At 37.9% G+C, this 17,402-nt stretch overlaps 1 protein-coding gene across 2 annotated transcripts in view; it reads left to right on the forward strand.

The window, feature by feature from the left end:
- The window catches only part of trappc9 (trafficking protein particle complex subunit 9), a 223,808-nt gene that overhangs the window by 88,967 nt on the left and 117,439 nt on the right, over positions 1-17,402 (forward strand). For both annotated transcript variants that reach the window (XM_077194949.1, XM_077194950.1), the window contains 2 exons: positions 3,180-3,332; positions 12,796-12,914. In XM_077194949.1, the coding sequence (XP_077051064.1) occupies positions 3,180-3,332; positions 12,796-12,914 (272 nt within the window). The remainder of the gene's footprint in view (positions 1-3,179; positions 3,333-12,795; positions 12,915-17,402) is intronic.

The raw sequence follows: 17,402 nt of genomic DNA on the forward strand, positions 1-17,402 counted from the left end.
TGCCAGGAAGAAGCCCTGCAGGATGACGCCTCACAGGCCCCGGAGCGCGGTGTTGTGGAACAGGGTTTAACATCTGTCTGGGTTGTTTATTTCCATCATGTTGTTCTGAGGAGAGGATCATGGCTCTCGAGAGACAGCTGGAATAGATAACCGCTAGAGGAAGAGCAGACTCTGAGAATTAAAATGCTGAAACTGTTGATATAGCAGTCCAGTTTAATATTTGTGTACTTGTCAGTGTAACTGTTACCATAATTAGTGTTTGTTGACCATTTTTAACAGACAAAGCGGTGAAGAAAAGTTCAGTGTAAATGGTTGTTTGATTTAGCCGAAATCTTTAAATGTACACATACACTACCGTTCAAGTTTAGAGATGGGACGATTTTTCAATGTTTTTAAAAGAAGTCTCTTCTAATCACCAATGCTGCATTTATGTGATCAATTAATCATTAAAAACAGTAATGTTGTGAAATAATTTTGCAATGTAAAATAACCATTTTCTATTTAATATATTTTAAAATGTAATTTATTCCTGTGACACAACGATGAATTTTCAGCATCATTACTCCAGTCTTCAGTCACATGATCCTTCAGAAATCCTTCTAACATGATGATCTCCTGCTCAATAAACATTTATTATTATTATCAATATAATGAAAACCGTTCATATTTTTGTGGTGATGCATTTTGTTCAGAATTCTCTGATGAATTGAAAGTTCAAAAGAACAGCATTTATTTGAAATAGAAATCTTTTGTAAAATGTCTTTACTGTCACTTTTGAACAGATTAATGCATCATTGCTGAATGAAAGTATTGATAAAAAAAAATCTTACCGATCTTCAAATTTTAAACAGTAGTGTATATACCTTAGTAATTCACTAAGAATGAATTCTATCTTTTATTTTCACCCTTTGCTTTAGCACCTGATTCTCTAAATACATTATGCAAAGCATGAATTGTGCCATGATCACTGCGAAATCGTTGACCTACAGCTTTCTATCTGGGATAAAAGGACTATGCTAACTGTGTCGCATATTTAATCTGATGCATTCTATAATGCATAGAAATAAGGCATAAAAATTAGAATTTAAATATGCAGTTAATATTTAAATAGAAGCTCATACCTGTCATATGCAAGATAAGCTGTGGTTGGTTGGTTTGCATGTCAATCACACAATCTCCTCCTAAACGGGCCGTACTTGGCCGTGTCATATTGAAAATCAAGCATCAATAGACTCTTTTGTGACTAGAATCAAGGCTTTGTGTTTGTAGACCTGAGGTTGGAGTTATTATGGATCAGTTCTTCCACTGCTCATGGACACTAGAGTGTAACTTTCAGTCTGTTTATGCTAATACACACATCTGGTTTGTTAGCGTTCACCCTGACCTGGTCAAACCCTTCATCAGGCCTCAGACAAACAGGCGGGAGGTGTTAATATCAGAGTCAGTGCGTTGATTCTGAAGTGTTTTCCCATTGAATCTCTAATGACCACCATTGTAATGGAGCCCCTAATTCATGCGTTTTTGGGTCTTTGATGTGGAAATGAATATCAAAGCTTTGATTCATAAGGATCATGTGTCTGTAGGGCAGACGCCTCATTTAAACGCTCACAGACGTGTTGTGCAGCAGTAATTTGACTTCGTTATTTGGCCTCTGTCTATTATTCATCCACAGTGAGGTTTGGGAGCTCTTAGCATCTGAATAAAGCTTTGGACAGGCGCTTCGTGTGTCTTCACACACACACCGGGAGACGACGAGAAGAACAGAGAAGAGCGAGTCTGTAAGATTCTTGTTACGCTCCAGGATCAAACTCTCGATTGTGCTTCTCCTTAGGTGGCAAGTTTAGGAAAAACAATGAAAACAAGTAAACAGAACCTGAATAACATAGTACTGTGGCAGTACAGGTATTGAATGATTAATATAGTCATGTATTGTTAATGACACTGTACTTTAGTGAATACCATGGTACTCCACTTTACATGTCCGAAAACATAGTAGTTTTTTTTTTTTTTTTTGCATTTCCTGGTTTATTTCCCTTTGCTGATTCATCCAATGCCTGTAGGGGATTTATTCGCATTTTCTCACCTCATCTGCATTTTTTTTCCTGCCTTAATATTTATTTCATTTTATTTGTGTATTTATTTTATTTTAGTCTAGTTAATTTGTTTATATTGTTTAGTGTAGTTTTAATATTATTTTATTTTCATTTAAAAAATATTTAATTTTATTATAATTTATATTTTTTAATATTAAATGTTTATTTTAATATGAATTTATTTTATTTGTTTATAAAGTCAGTATTTGGGGTAGTAGTGAGAGTTTGGAGAATGAGAAGTTTCTCTCGGCCCAGATGTTCGGTGTTAACCAAAACGTATCTGAACTCAGAGCTTTTTATCTTTATTTTCTTAATGTTATTTGAAATTTTTATCAGAGATATCTTGTAATGGATTTCTCCTCCAAAGCTTGCATCACCAACAGTTTATAAATATGTAGTTTCCCAGGGTTAGTCATTAAAAAAAGAAAATCTTGACTCACATAATAGAGATTTTTAGAGATGAATTGAATAGAGCAGGGGTCTTCAATAGGGGGTCTGTGGCTCAACTGCTGGGGATCCATTCATTAATTCATCTTCATTGTGTGTGAAAAATAAGAATAGGCTTAAACAAAAATATTATATTAATATGCAATTTTTTCAAGTACATGCTATGCCTTTGTAGATGTTGTTGGTGACATGCTACTTTTGTAGAGCTCGGATGACACTTTTACTGGTTTACTCCCTTTGTACAGCTGTAGATAAATGGATGAGCAACAAATGAAGAATAAGTAATGTGAATCTCATGTTTTTGTGTCAGAATCTATGAAAATATATTATATTACCAATTTTATATTAAAACATAATTTAAAACAAACATTTATTTTTGCTGTTTCAAATGCACCACTTCCCTAATGATCATGTTTTATATATTTTTTTATTAAATTAAAACTAATTTTTAAGTCTTGCAACAGAAGAAAAATATAATAAATAATAACTTTATTATTAAAGTACTTGTTTATTTCTTATTTCTTAAACTGGAGTAATTATTATTATTATTATTATTATTTTTTCATTATTCATCCGAATTCCTGTTTGTCCCTGACCAGAGTGCTGTAAACAAATATTTCCCTTTGTTCTGTATTCCAGAGAAGCTGTTTGGTGAGTTTGTGAGCTGGGACCTGCAGGACGCCCTGTCCCACCTGCCCCTGAAATCCGGTCAGTCTGTCTCCATCCCTGTCAACGTATCCACCAAACTGGACTTTTCTGGTCAGGAGAACCTGTTACACGACCTGAACGACGGTAAACACCCACACGAACACAGCACACATCCGCTGACGCGCAAAAACAACATCATTTGGGTCTGTTCTGGTTTGTCCCGTCCAATTTGCGCTCAATTTCTGCGAGTGCATCACCAGAGCCATCACACTATAATCAAGATGGGCCTGATTGCTCTCTGATAGAAGAAAGGCAGTATTCACTTTGCCCTGTTATGGCAGATCAGATCCCGGGGATGTGATTTGAAATGGTGGCTGTACGACCTCATTTCACATTCAACAGAGACATCGCTTGAGCTGCCGTCTCTCTTCTGTATTACACTCTCTCCGTCCCCTCTGCCCTCTCTGGTTCCTCTCTAGATTTATATCCGTTTCCTCTTCATATCTTGTTCCTTTTGGCCGTTTCCTGGCTATATTACACTTATACCTTCTTTCTTTTCTGTATCACCTCTCAGTTTAATACACCTGTCATGCTCGTTGAAGGAGAGGGAGGAAAAATCACCATTATCTGAGTTGTTTCTTCTTGACAGCAATGAGATGAAATGGAATGGAAATTTCCTTAATGTCATATCATAGCTTTTTTTCTTCAGTAGACCAGTCATCGTTCACGTGCACTATCTTTCAAAAGTTTTTGGTGTAAGGAACTCAGCTTTTTGGAAATATTAATAATCAATAATATCTTGTTATTATTAATTATAAATATTTGGGTCAGTTAATTGGATTAACTTGATGTGGCTGAATTAATATTACAATCAATTAATCAGTTCTTTCAACGAACTCTTTTGATTATTAATTTATTCTAAGAAAAGGGTATCTTCCCTGGCCACAGAAGAATAATTATTTCTTCGCCTGTACAGCACTTTGAGCCAGTAGCAAAAACCGTGATCGTAAAGTGACTTGTATTGCAAACAAAACAGAACCAAATACATATTATGTACAAGTTTTATTAACTAAATATAGATATTTATATGAATATAAATAAACTAAACAACATACACACATGAATACATAAATAGGTTAGTGTTAGGATGAAATTGGAAACCGGAAGAGGGTCTATGAGAAGAACCATCAGAATTTCATTTTCACATTTCATTGAATTGAATACTTGCATTTGTAATGGGAACAATTCTTGAAGTTGTTGAAAATTGAAGTCGTTGATGGTTCCGGCAGTGTCAACTGGAAGTTGGTTGAGCGTTCTCTTTCTCCAGGAACGCATGGCTGGTTTGGTGAAGGCCTGGGACTCTGTTGAGGCCACGCCGAGCACCCAGGAGAAGTGAGGAAGTCGGAAGGATGGGTGATTGGAGTCGTTGTTGGTTGGAGTCTTTGTTCCAAAACTCTTGAGATTGTCCTTGGTTCTTTGTGAGAGAGTCATCTCTCTCGTGCCTGAGCCCAAATCTGGTTGGAATCGAGGCCTGCTGGGCCCTGGGGCCCCCATGGAGGGGGAGGGGGTTCCCCAGTATCACCAGAACAGTGTTGCGGCTGGATGAAAGAACTAAGAGAGAGAGATCACATGTTAACTGTCTCTAATAAAGCCTGGTAAAGGTCCTCCCCTAAGGGTTGAACTCGACCAATCAGAAAGGTGACATGTCCGAGAGGGAAAGTGGCTCTTAGTTGATTTACGGATCTTTGTCCCTAGCATGATTATACCTTCATTAATGCTCAGATAGCTACAACACATCCACACTGCATTCTAGAAGAAGGTGATGTACATCAAAGTGTGAGTCATTAAATGAGCATTACTTAGGTAGGAGGCATGATACAGGTGAGGTTACATTGATCGTTAGTTGGTTGTATACCAGGGTACATACCATAATCTATACCTAATAGTACACGAGACAGTAAACCATTTACACTGTTTCTTTCACAGTTTTATGCATGTTCATTTATAGATCAGTTAGTCTATGATTAATGCAGCAAAGTCTGTTTTAAAGAGGGTTTCTGTTTCATAGTCTCTCTCTTGAGTATGTGGCCACATTCCTCGGAGGTCGTAAAATCTCCTTATCATGCCCTGTAACATGACACTGTTTCTGCCCTTGTGTTTGTTCATTTGGGCTGTGTGAGGAGTTTCATAAACCTTTGTATATAATGAATAATTAGTATGTTTCTGATTGGTCCATACCCTACATTGGTGATTACGAATTTTTTTTTTTTTTTTTGTGAAATTAATACTTTTAACCAAACATGGTTTACGGCATTAAATTGATCAAAAGTGACACAAAGATTTCTGTTTCAAAAAAATGCTGTTCTTTTGAACTCTTTATTCATTAAAGAATAAATTCTGTCTCGACTTTTTGACTCTTTTAGAATCGCCTCTGACCGCTTCAGAGTGGCTGTCCACCGGCGTGCACAAACATGTCCTTAAAACAACCCTTAACGTGCGTTTTCAAAACTGTGGAACTCAATTTGCAACTCAATTTGGATTGATTTCTGTTGGAGGACTCGTTGTTCTTACTGTTGATATTACTGCGCTACCGCTATCAAGTAGCCGAGAGTGTGCTAACGCTTCAGACTCAAATATCGAGTGGAAGTTTATACGCGGTTGTGAGTTATCTGAAAAAATAGTTCCACTACAGCAAATAACACGGATTGAAATCATAAATTGTGCCGATATATTTGTTTTTAATCATCAACGAACGCCACTTACCACACAGCTTTGAAAACGAACGTTAAGGGTTGTTTTAAGGACATGTGCCCATAGACAGCCACCCTGAAGCCGTCAAAGGCGATTCTAAAAGAGTCAAAAAGTCGAGACAGGACCCATCGTCCACTCTCCTATGGAAATTTGACAGAACATGATCTGGATTTTGTAAAAACATCTCGTTACTCCAATCAGTATCAGCAAATTCAGCATTAAACTGAGACAATTTTGAATTTGGTACTTTTTTGATGTAATTATTTTATGACATTTTGGCTGTTTAGAACATTTCCTAATGACATATATGAGTGAGTGATCTGAAACTGCTGTGTTTATCACTCCTGATATGCCATACTTGAAAGGTTGATTAGAGAAAATAAGGTCCAAAATAGAATTTCGTGTTTTACCAAATCTAGTGTGATCTTTAATTAATTGATGAAGACCATATTTTATAGCAGTTGTTTTCAGAAGTTTAGAGGAATTATCAATCCAATTTAAATTTATGTCACCAAGAATAACAAGCTCGTTAGTTTTAACTGATTTTATTAAGTCCGAAAACTGCAATTAATATGCAGTTGGACTAACATTTGGAGGCTTGTAAGTGACAATAATATCAAGTGGCCGGGAGTCTGCTAACGCTTCAGACTCAAATATCGAGCGGAAGTTTATACGCGGTTGTGAGGTATCTGAAAAAATAGTTCCACTATAGCAAATAACACGGATTGAAATCATAAATTGCTCCGATATATTTGTTTTTAATCATCAACGAACACCACTTACCACACAGTTTTGAAAACGAACGTTAAGGGTTATTTTAGGGACATGTTTGTGCATGCCCATAGACAGCCACTCTGAAGCCGTCAGAGGCGATTCTAAAAGAGTCAAAAAGTCGAGACAGGACCCATCGTCAAAATTTCTGTGTCCAACACCACTCTAGTTCATCCAAAACAAACTAGAAAACAGACTCAAAGTGCTAAAAACTAGAATTATCCTTTAAAAGGGGAAAAAGGTTGAACTTCTATCTCAAAAGATAAAGTGAAATTCTCAATATGAAATCAAACATTGCTCATCCAATCCTTTCAAGATCAAATGATCTGAGCTGCTATCTACGTCAATGTTATAGCTTTTTATTCTTACTGCATCATGTCAACAGGATTTGTAAGGATTTTTAGAATAAACCTTTGTGATAAAGTTTATATGCCAATGCATTTGCAACCTCCTCTGAGCTCCTCAAGATCAAGGTCTGGAGGAATTGGAAATGTCCTCTTTGTCTCATTGTGCGCACATGTTAATATTAATGAGACATGAGGAGAGCAGACTGTAGCAGACGAGTGGTGCTGTGCGTTTCTGCTTGAATTACAGACAGGTGCAAGATTCACAGCCTCCTTCCTCTCTCTCCTCTCCAGGGCCTCTCCTCTTACGCTGCTTCAAATGTTTTAATTATTGTTGAAATAATCATTTCTCTGAATTAGGCTGATAAGACAGCTTAAATCCCGTCCTATTAGCGCAGCATGTAGAGGGCAGTGAATTGTAAACATTGCTGATGTTATCGCAGGTGCTAATACATTATTGCTGTTATTTAGTGGTAATATTTGCACTGTTTGACATTTGTTTTCTCATCATGGTGGTTTGTAAGTGTATAAACAATTAAAAAAAAGATCAAAGCAAGTCATTCACAATTTAAGTGTTTGATGTGGCAATTCCTAATCTCTGATTGGCTCCTCATCATTCTCTCCATTGTGATGTCATAATGGAATTCGAGACATCCAAAATGTTGCATATTTTGCATGGAGTGTCTTCCGGACGGTTTTAAAGTCAACATCAGGGATGTGATTTTTCCATATATATCTATAAATTACAGGAACGTCTGTCTGTCTGTCCGTCTGTGTGTCTGTCTGTTAATCGCATATCTCTCGAACCGTTAGTCCGATGGATCTCAAACTTGACAGGTGTCTCGCTACTGGCACGAGTAAGTGCAGTGCCGAGTTTGACGTTGTTTGGATCAGAAATGCAAGAGATATCGTCAAATATATTGGTAAAAGAAGCACACATTGAAGTTGTGGTTTAAAATTAACATTCTGACATCAGAGAGGGTTGTGGTTTAAAATTGTGGTTTAAAAATAAACATTCTGTCAGCTAAACATTAAGTCAACTACACTGTTTACTTCTGAATATTGTAGTTATTCAGAAGTAGTTAGTTGTCAGTAGTATTTCAATTTTCCATATTTATTGTATGCCATTATGTCAGTATCAGTATTTGCTTTCTACCATGCACAATTAAAAATGTCACTGAACTTTTGCTGTGTAATTGAAACAATGAGCACTCAAACACACCAAACCAACAATTACTAAAAAACACACACAAAAACTGATTTTGCACATAAATACTGTCAAATCGATTAACTGTGATTAAAAAATATACAGTACACACACGTATACTATACAGTATATATAAATATAATATAGCCTATACACAGACACACATACATCTATAAATTACAGAAACGTCTGTCTGTGTGTCTGTTATCCGCATATCTCGGTAAAAGAAGCACACATTGAAGATTTTTAGAGGTTTGTGGTTTGCTCAAGGGTAGCGTTTTCTCCGAGATCACTGTGTCGCTGCTCCCTGAAAGGTCTGAACCTCCCCTGAATCATCGCGCTGATTCATTTGTGGATGTTAACTGAATCTTTAAGTCAGCTACACTGTTTAATTATAAATATTATTTTTTATTCTGGTGCGCTTAACGTTATCGTTTTCTCAGAGTATAGGCCAGCAACTCAAACATACCAAACCAACAATTACTAAAAACACACATAAAGACGGGCATTTTGCACGGGCATTGCACTAGTTTATACAAATTTTAGAACTAAAATATGAACCACGGGAATATCGTAAATCTGAGAACAAAATGGTGGATATTCAGCATTACTTGCATGCATTTAAAAATGCAACATGTGGCATATATATATATATATAATATACATTTATAAATATATACATTTAAATAGTACAAATATTTTGAAATAATAATAATTATTGTACAGTCATCATTTAATAATAATAATAATTATAATAATTAATAGTCTCGTTGAAAATGGGAAAAAAAACGTGTTTTTATTCATTTTGGATTTTTAGAAGTTAAATGAATATATTTGTTGTTTACTCCATAACCAGCCAGGCAATAACAACCAATTAAAAAGTGAATGAGTTGTTAGACTGATTCAAATAGGCAGAGTGAGTTCAGTTAAACCGATTCATTAAAAATAATTTGTTAAAGTTAAACACACCATACGTTTTCTTTTCTGTTCCTTTCACTATTTCTTCCAGCTCTTTTTCTTTGCCCCTTTTATGTCTCAGTCTCTTTCTCAGTGTCTCTCTCCATCTCTCCTGTCAGCATAACTCAGGCTGTGATGCTGATGATGTCATCGCTGTGATGCAATGCTCTGTCTGTGTCTCTGGAGGCCGTTGGGTTCAGTCCGTACCAGAGTTTCTTTAACACGCCGCTCCATTCGTTCGTTCGTTCGTTCATCCGTCCTCTATAAATCGTCTCCCCATCAGAGAGAGGCAGAGCGCGAGGGCCAGACATTCAGACTAAACACATTAGTCCCTGAATGTTAAAATGTCAGCGCAAGAACAACATAATGAGAGAGGAGAGCGGCTCCATTAAAGCAGACAACTCCCCCGCTGAGAGCTCGCTGGAGGTAAACGTTTACCCTTCATGCAGGACGTCAGCCGACCGCTGAGCCCTGGTGCGGATGATGTCACGCCATCATGGGGATGTACTCACTAGCCTCATTGTGTAACGCCTGGCTATCACTGAGTACCTTGTTTTCAGGGTTCAATGCGATGCGGCCCGCTGCGTTTCACTTAAGCAAGGAAATAAATGACGTCTGTTAAACATGTACTGCTCAGGACGTTCATTAGGCGGATCGTTTGAGTTCATATTTAGCTCCTATACTAAATAAGCCCCTCCCCCCTGTGGAGACTTTTTTATTTATGTCACTTACATACTTTCAAAGGGTCAAATTAAAATATGACAGAAAATGGATCAAGACTGCAATGCTAGTAGGTGTTGATTATATTTTTGATCTGTCTATCATCACACTCCCATTTCACTCTTTCTCTAGGCCCCGGCCTTACAGAGTGACAGCCCTTCTCAGTCTTGTCATGTTCCCAGTCTCGCCCTCATCTGCTCTTAAGCTCATTTGAGATTTGTATTGCAAGTTCTGTGCAGAACTGATTTCTGGTGATTTAAGAATGCTGTCTGACTTGATGTGACATCATGCGGGCATATGCCAAAAAAAAACACTATTGCCCTGCTGGGCGATTAGCTGTGGGGATTTTGGTCGTGTGGCAGTATTTTTGGAAGATGTCAGCATGGTGTCACATGAAAACTAATGAAGTCATGGAAACTAAAATATTAGTCTGTTAACTCTATTATAATATTTAATGTGTGATTTATTTCATTTATTTATTTATTTATTTTAATTTTATTTTTTATGACAAAGATATGCTACATTATATTATTATTATTAGTAGTAAGCTTTAAGAATTGTATTATTATTCAACCTTTAAAGGTGCTGTATAAAATAATTTATTTGAATAATAGTAAATTATAGATAATAAAAATAAATAACTATTATTACTGAAAATGTATTTAAATATAAATAAATATTATAATATAATTATATATGCGCTTTGTACAAAAATATTATTTATTTATTTTGTGCTTTGTTCAAAAAGAGAATTATTTTGTATTTTATGTATATTTATTTTATATATATATATATAATATCACAATGACAACTTTTAAGCATGGACTTGATACTGCCAACAGATACACAGATGTGCTGCTGTGAGCTTGTGAGACATGCTGCTGCTGCATAAATAGACATACATAAATCCCGTAGAAGATCTAGACAGGTGGAGCTGGGGAGGTGGAGGGTTGCAGGACTAGATTACAGCAACACTGGACCAGACTATTTCAATGTTGATCAAGCAATCTCATTGGTTGCAGGATCAGCAGAGACCAGTCAGCTTGTGTCATGCAGTACTGATTTGATTCCTTGCAGATTGCATGTAAATGACCTGTAAGTCTTAGCCCTCTAGAGTTTCATGACTCAACTAGATATATAGTATGTCTTAGCTCCACCTCCTTCTGATCGCGTGTAACTCTCTTAGCTCTGCCCTTCTTTTACCTCATGTCGCTCTGTTAGCTTTGAGCTGGTGTCTGGGCATCTGAGACTTGTAAAGTTAGCAGGAGACATTACGACATATCGTGCCAGACAGTCTTGAGGGGAAGTGATGTCATTTCAGAGGCCGTGGGACTCGTAATGAGGACCATAAGTTCTCTCTGTGTCGTCTTGCCTTTCGGGTGGTAAAACGCACACTGACTGGATGATGTGTCCTGATGTGTGCTTCTGTGCACACTTCTCTTTTACTACGCAGCAGAGGGACAGCATTTGCAAGATGACTGTGGCTTAGGTGTGAATCACAGAAGACATGTTCTTCAAAATGCTTTTCAATTAGAATAGGGATCAGCCTCATTTTCAGACATGCATTTTTCACCTGGCGTCTCTTCAGCTCTTCTTCTTCTGTTGAATGTCAGAATCCATCCGAGTGTATTGAAACATCTGCGTGAGATACGGAGAGCAATCTGTCCACGACAAACGCTGCGATTTACCTTCATTATTCTCCTTCAGACAGAGCCAAAGCAGGTCAAATCCAGAAATGTCACCGCTACAGAAAGACCTTCAATTAGAGCAATGCCTCTGTGGCAAACAATGCAACATCCGTGTTTCAGCATAGCTTTTTTATTTATTTAATAGTTTGTTGACGGTAATGTAATCACAAAGTGATACAGAGTAATTAAAGAGATTTAGGCACTTTTTCCTGTAAAAATTGGCCTTTAAAAGTTGATTTTATGACAAGCATGTGGGAATATCGTGAGAATTTGAGTGTTGCAAATATTTTAATAAATTGAATTGAACTTTTTTCTGTTTGAATTGATTCACAGAAATAAATTGCACTTCCCAACATCTTAACTGATGTTTAAATTAGAGACAAGATTAAAACAGAATTAATACTCAGAACTATTCTGACACAATCTATAAGAAACATGTTGTCCGAATAATATGGTGAAATCATCACAATGTTGCTTAATTTTATAAAGGCAGAACAATTATTGCAGATATATCATGAATATGTCATATATCACCCATCCGTACTGCAGCTGATGTCACACATGTGTGTTCTTTAGCTTTATGTTTTTATGTTCCTTCAGGTTTGCAGACCATTCCTGCAGTCTGCACTGTTTAAGTCTGGGTTGATGAAAGTATCATTCGTCATATTTATGTCCCGTTTCTAAAAATAACCCAGGATGTTTCTTGCTTGAGTGAATTTGTGTGTACGTTTAAACGTTTATGCCATTATCCGTATGTGCTGGAGAGATCAAATTTATCCACCCGAGTGTGTTCCAGAGATCTAATGCGGCACACGTTCTCCGTCGCCTTATTTATTAGCACGCTTTTCCACCTCATCATATTTCAAACTGTCAGGTTATGGATTTTAATTTTATTTCGAGCACTAAACACCGGACAAACAGATGCGCTTGGAGATAGAAAGGTGGATGGAGAGAGAGGTGGAGAGGAAAGAGTTTGAGCGATGTTCACACATCCTCTGAATGTGAGGATTTATGGCTGTATAATAGCATCCTCTGTTCACATAAGTTATAGAGGATAGTGATCTCTCTTTCCACTTCCCCTTCTGCCTCCTCGCACTCTGTTTCTCAGGCCTCTGGCAGCTGTGTTCATGTATGCCGTATGTCTAATGGATATTGTTGTGTGGTTTCAGATGGTATCAGTGTAACAGGTCTGCCTGTCTCCAGCCCGCTACGGCAGGTCCTAAAGCCACGCTCCGAAAATAAAGCAGTCGGCACTGATGCCAGCAAGAACGAATACAATCACGTCAAGGTAGGAGTTCTGTCCTCGAGCTATGCACACTTTATTTTTCTGCTCTAAAGCTATATTACACTTCATTACTCTAGGGCACATGCTAGTGTACTAGGTACAGTAGGTGTGATGCTGTTTTGATGGATATTTGGGTTCTAGTTCTGACATCACATTGAAATGCTCCGCCCACGTTTTAGTCTTATAGAGTGCAACAGTGCCTGGACACTTTTCCAGCACCGTTGGTTCCGGAAGATTTTTTAAAATTATTATTCATTTCTCATATAGTGATTTTAAAAAAAGTTACTTTAAAGCGTTTTAAGCCATGAACCAAGCCAACCAGCTACGAGGTCGATCATAGCATTACAAAGTATTTGAAAATCGGACAAAAATACAAAAGCACATGGTTGTGAACTTAACAGCTCTGATAGTAATAACTACAATCCCATGAAACACTGCGGGTAGTAAAATTACATTAAGAACAATTAAAACTATTCATTTAAAAATGTTGATTATATACAAAACAATATATTTTAAGTTTATTGCAAAATATGTATATTTAAATATTCAAAAGTATTTTGAGAGTGTAGGTAGGGATTACATCATTTGCAGTGCTTCATGAGTGTGTGGAGCTAGCGAGATCTTTTGCCTCAATTTACTTTTCAACTCTGATTGGTGGCATTTTCTGTACAGCATCTTGGGTAAAGTAGTTTTCTCCACAGATTCTGCTGTTAAACAATTACTTTAAAACTAAGTTGAAATAATGTGGGCTGGCGTCTTCAAATGAGGCAAATACCATAGATTAACAACCTCGTAGCTCACAGTGAGGTGGTCTTTAAATGTTTGTTATCGCTAAAAAATCAATTTCCCAATGGAGCAAAATAATGGAGTTTTTACTGCCGTAACCAGACTGTTGCTCTTTATTGTGAATAAGTTTTATACTAATTCTGCTCTGCATAAGTGTGCACTAAATATCAAATTATGTTCTGATTGGCTTTTTTGTTGAATCACGTTTTTTTTAAATTCTGTATAGTAGTTGCAAAAGACCATTGTGATCATCTCCCTTTGAGAGTATATGTGTCTCTGTCCATGGTGCTGAACTTAGTTTTGGCTAGAGTGTATGTGTCTTTGTCCATGGTGCTGAGCTTTGTGCTGGAGAGAGAATGTTTGTGTGTCTGTCCATGGTGCTGAAGTTTGTGCCGATGAGAGTGTATGTGTCTCTCTCCGTGGTGCTGAACTTTGTGTTGGCGAGAGTGTGTGGGCCTCTATCCATGATGCTGAAGTTTGTGTGTGTGAGAGAGTTTGTGCATCTGTCTCTGTCTAGGTGTGTGTGTGTGTGTGTGTGTGTGTGTGTGTGTGTGTGTGTGTGTTTGTGTGTGCGCGTCTCTCTGTCCATGGTGCTTAAAGGGTTAGTCCACCCAAAAATGAAAATTCTGTCAGTAATTACTCGCCCTCATGTTGTTCCAACCCCATAAGACCTTCGTTCATCTTCGGAACACGAATTAAGATATTTTTGATGAAATCTGAGAGCTGGATCACTCCTCCATAGGCTTCTTCAGGGATTGACACTTGCCAGCCCCGAAAAGTTATTAAAGACATCGTTAAAATAGTCCAAGTGACTACAGTGGCTCAATCTTAAGTTTATCAAGAGACGAGAATACTTTTTGTGCGCATAAAAACAAACAAAAATAACGACTTTATTTAAACTATTCATGTCTTTTTTCTGTGGGCCTCGAGTCAGTTCACTAGTGTAATAGCGTAAGCTTCTGTTGTTGTACGTCACACGCATCACACACATGACCAGTGTCGCCCAAAAGTGAGCCTACATGTGACGTAGCTCTACGCAATCAGTCTATGCTAACTGACTAAAGGCCACCAGAGAAGGAAATGAATAGTTGAAATAAAGTCGTTATTTTTGTTTGTTTTTGCGCACAAAAAGTATTCTCGTCACTTAAGATTGAGCCACTGTAGTCACTTGGACTATTTTAACGATGTCTTTAATAACTTTTCGGGGCTGGCAAGTGTCAATCCCTGAAGAAGCCTATGGAGGAGTGATCCAGCTCTCAGATTTCATCAAAAATATCTTAATTCGTGTTCCGAAGATGAACGAAGGTCTTATGGGGTTGAAACAACATGAGGGTGAGTAAATACTGACAGAATTTTCATTTTTGGGTGAACTATCCTTTTAAGTCCATAAGTTTTAGTAGAAGACAGATTTGCACTGTTGAAGTAGACCTGTTGGTGAGATTTTAGTTTATATGAGCTCTGCTTCATTCTTTTTTAATCAGCAGCTTGATATTTAGTCCAGTGTTAATTTCTCAGTACATCAGAGGCAAGCCTCATATCTGAGGAGGTGGAGGAGGAGGAGGAGGAGGGGGAGGGGGGGGGGGGTGTATAATTCATCTAATTGATAATTGAGGAATGGACCATCATCTGACGGATTGTTCACACTGACAATAATTTGCAGTAGCACTAAGACTGGAGGTTATTCATTTTCAGAGTTTTAGACAACTTCAGTGCATCTCAAAAACAATTTCTTTGTATTTTTGTCGACTGTCTAAACATCCTTAAAACAAGATCATGTGTTTTATGTTTCAACATGGCGTATGTTAGTAAGTCTTGTTTTTTTTTTTGTGTGGAGAAATCTACCTAAAGTTAATGAGATTTATCCTTAAAATACACAACAAAGAAAACATGGTTATTTAAAAAAACTAATTTCCCCTTCAGGATGCTAATTTGAAGAGGCAAGAAAACAAATTTTCCGGCGAATAAAATTAAATATAATTTTTAGCCGCAAAACACCTCATTTGTGATCAGATTTTTAAAAATAAAAAGTTTTTTGCAGTTGAGCAGCACACCAATAGCATCAGGACATCCAGCCTCAGGTTCGCCCAATAGCGACCGTCATTACAGCGACCCACTGTCCTCCAGCGACAAAATCACTGTCATTGTGATCGGGGCATGAGACTGACAATCCATCTACCTCCATCCCTGCTGTCATCACTGTATAATTCAGTGCCATTTTCAACAGACAGAAAGAGTTTGAGGGTGCTAGGGTGAGAGAATACAGATGCATCCTGAATTGAAACAAGATGAACAGGGAAGCTAGAGAAGTAATGAGAGGAGGAAGTGATGAGTGACAGGTCACATCGACGCTGCAGGATATATCCCAGCCTGAGACGCTCTGAATGTTTGAATCTGGACGAGCTGATGGTAATCACTTCTGCTGCCTGACTGACAGCATCCGACTGCGACTCACAACAGGAAGTGTCTTCACTCACTTCCCCTCTCATAACCCTATCAGGACTGTCCACAGAGAGAGAGACAGAGAGACAGAGAGAGAGAGAGAGAGAGAGAGAGAGAGGGGGGGGGGGGGGGGGGGGGGGGGGGGTGGGTGTCCCAACCCTCACTATCTCCAAACAGCTTAACACTGAAGAGGAGAAGTCTCCAGCTCAGCTGTTTCCAGTGCACTCTTTCTTTCTCATTGTCCTGGCTGGGACTGAGGGGTGATAAACTAGAAAAAGAGAATCCTGTCCGCTCTGCCGGGATGGTCGAGCACAATTTAAGAGCGGATTGAGGCTATTGGAGAGGGAAGATTAAGTGTATATACCTGAGAGAGTATTTGTGTGTGTTCGAGAAGAGAGAGAGCTTTGCTGAGCAAACATCTCTTATTATTATCAGTGTTGAAAACAGATGTTTTTTTTTTTTTATATCATTGTGGAAACCATGATAATTTTTGTTGGTTTTGTTTGAGATTCTATGATGAATAGTCGAAAAGAACAGCATTTAGTTGCTCCGGCTACTTTGACGTGTGTCTGGTGTGGGACTGGCAGAGGTTAGGAAAGGTTCAATCTCAAACCTCTTAGAATCTGCTGGTAAAAAGAGAATATGACAGAGCTCGTAATAAAACAAGAATCAACATCGGCTTGGCTTTTCGGAGATGGTGAGAATTGAGGGATTTGAGATGTTGAAAAAGTATTAATGCGTAGATGGTGTTTTTATTACTCAACATGCTGGTGTGAGTGAGGCCAGTAGGGGACACTCACCAAAAGTTCCATAGTGTACCTTTAAAAATGTTAAAAGTGCCCATGGGTGAAGAAACACCCTTGCACAGATCCTATCATAAATTTCTTTTAAAGCCACACGGGGTGTTGCATCCACTTAAATAGCTGTTGGATCAAATTCCAGAGGTGCCAAATCTGGGTCCGGCTTGGTCCAGCACAAATACCAAAGTACAGCCTCCAAATTCAGATCATCTCGGCCATGGGCAATTTCTTCAATAACAAACCGCAGTGATTCGGCGGATCTGCACACAGTTTGGTACGCATTCCATTCAAAAACTACTACACACTCACTGCTCATTGCATGTTTGTTCAGTGATTATTTTGTCTGAATTGATAGTGCTTCTGGGTATCAATTAGGATGCAGTACACCAGCTCTGTTTAACATGAAGTTTTGAAAGTCATTCTGCAGATTTTTCCTCTCAAGATCGGCACAGAAAACTCCTGGGTT

Source organism: Siphateles boraxobius, unplaced genomic scaffold, assembly GCF_051911475.1.
Source record: "Siphateles boraxobius isolate OS27281-9 unplaced genomic scaffold, OSU_SipBor_1 33, whole genome shotgun sequence".
Classification (NCBI taxonomy): domain Eukaryota; kingdom Metazoa; phylum Chordata; class Actinopteri; order Cypriniformes; family Leuciscidae; genus Siphateles; species Siphateles boraxobius.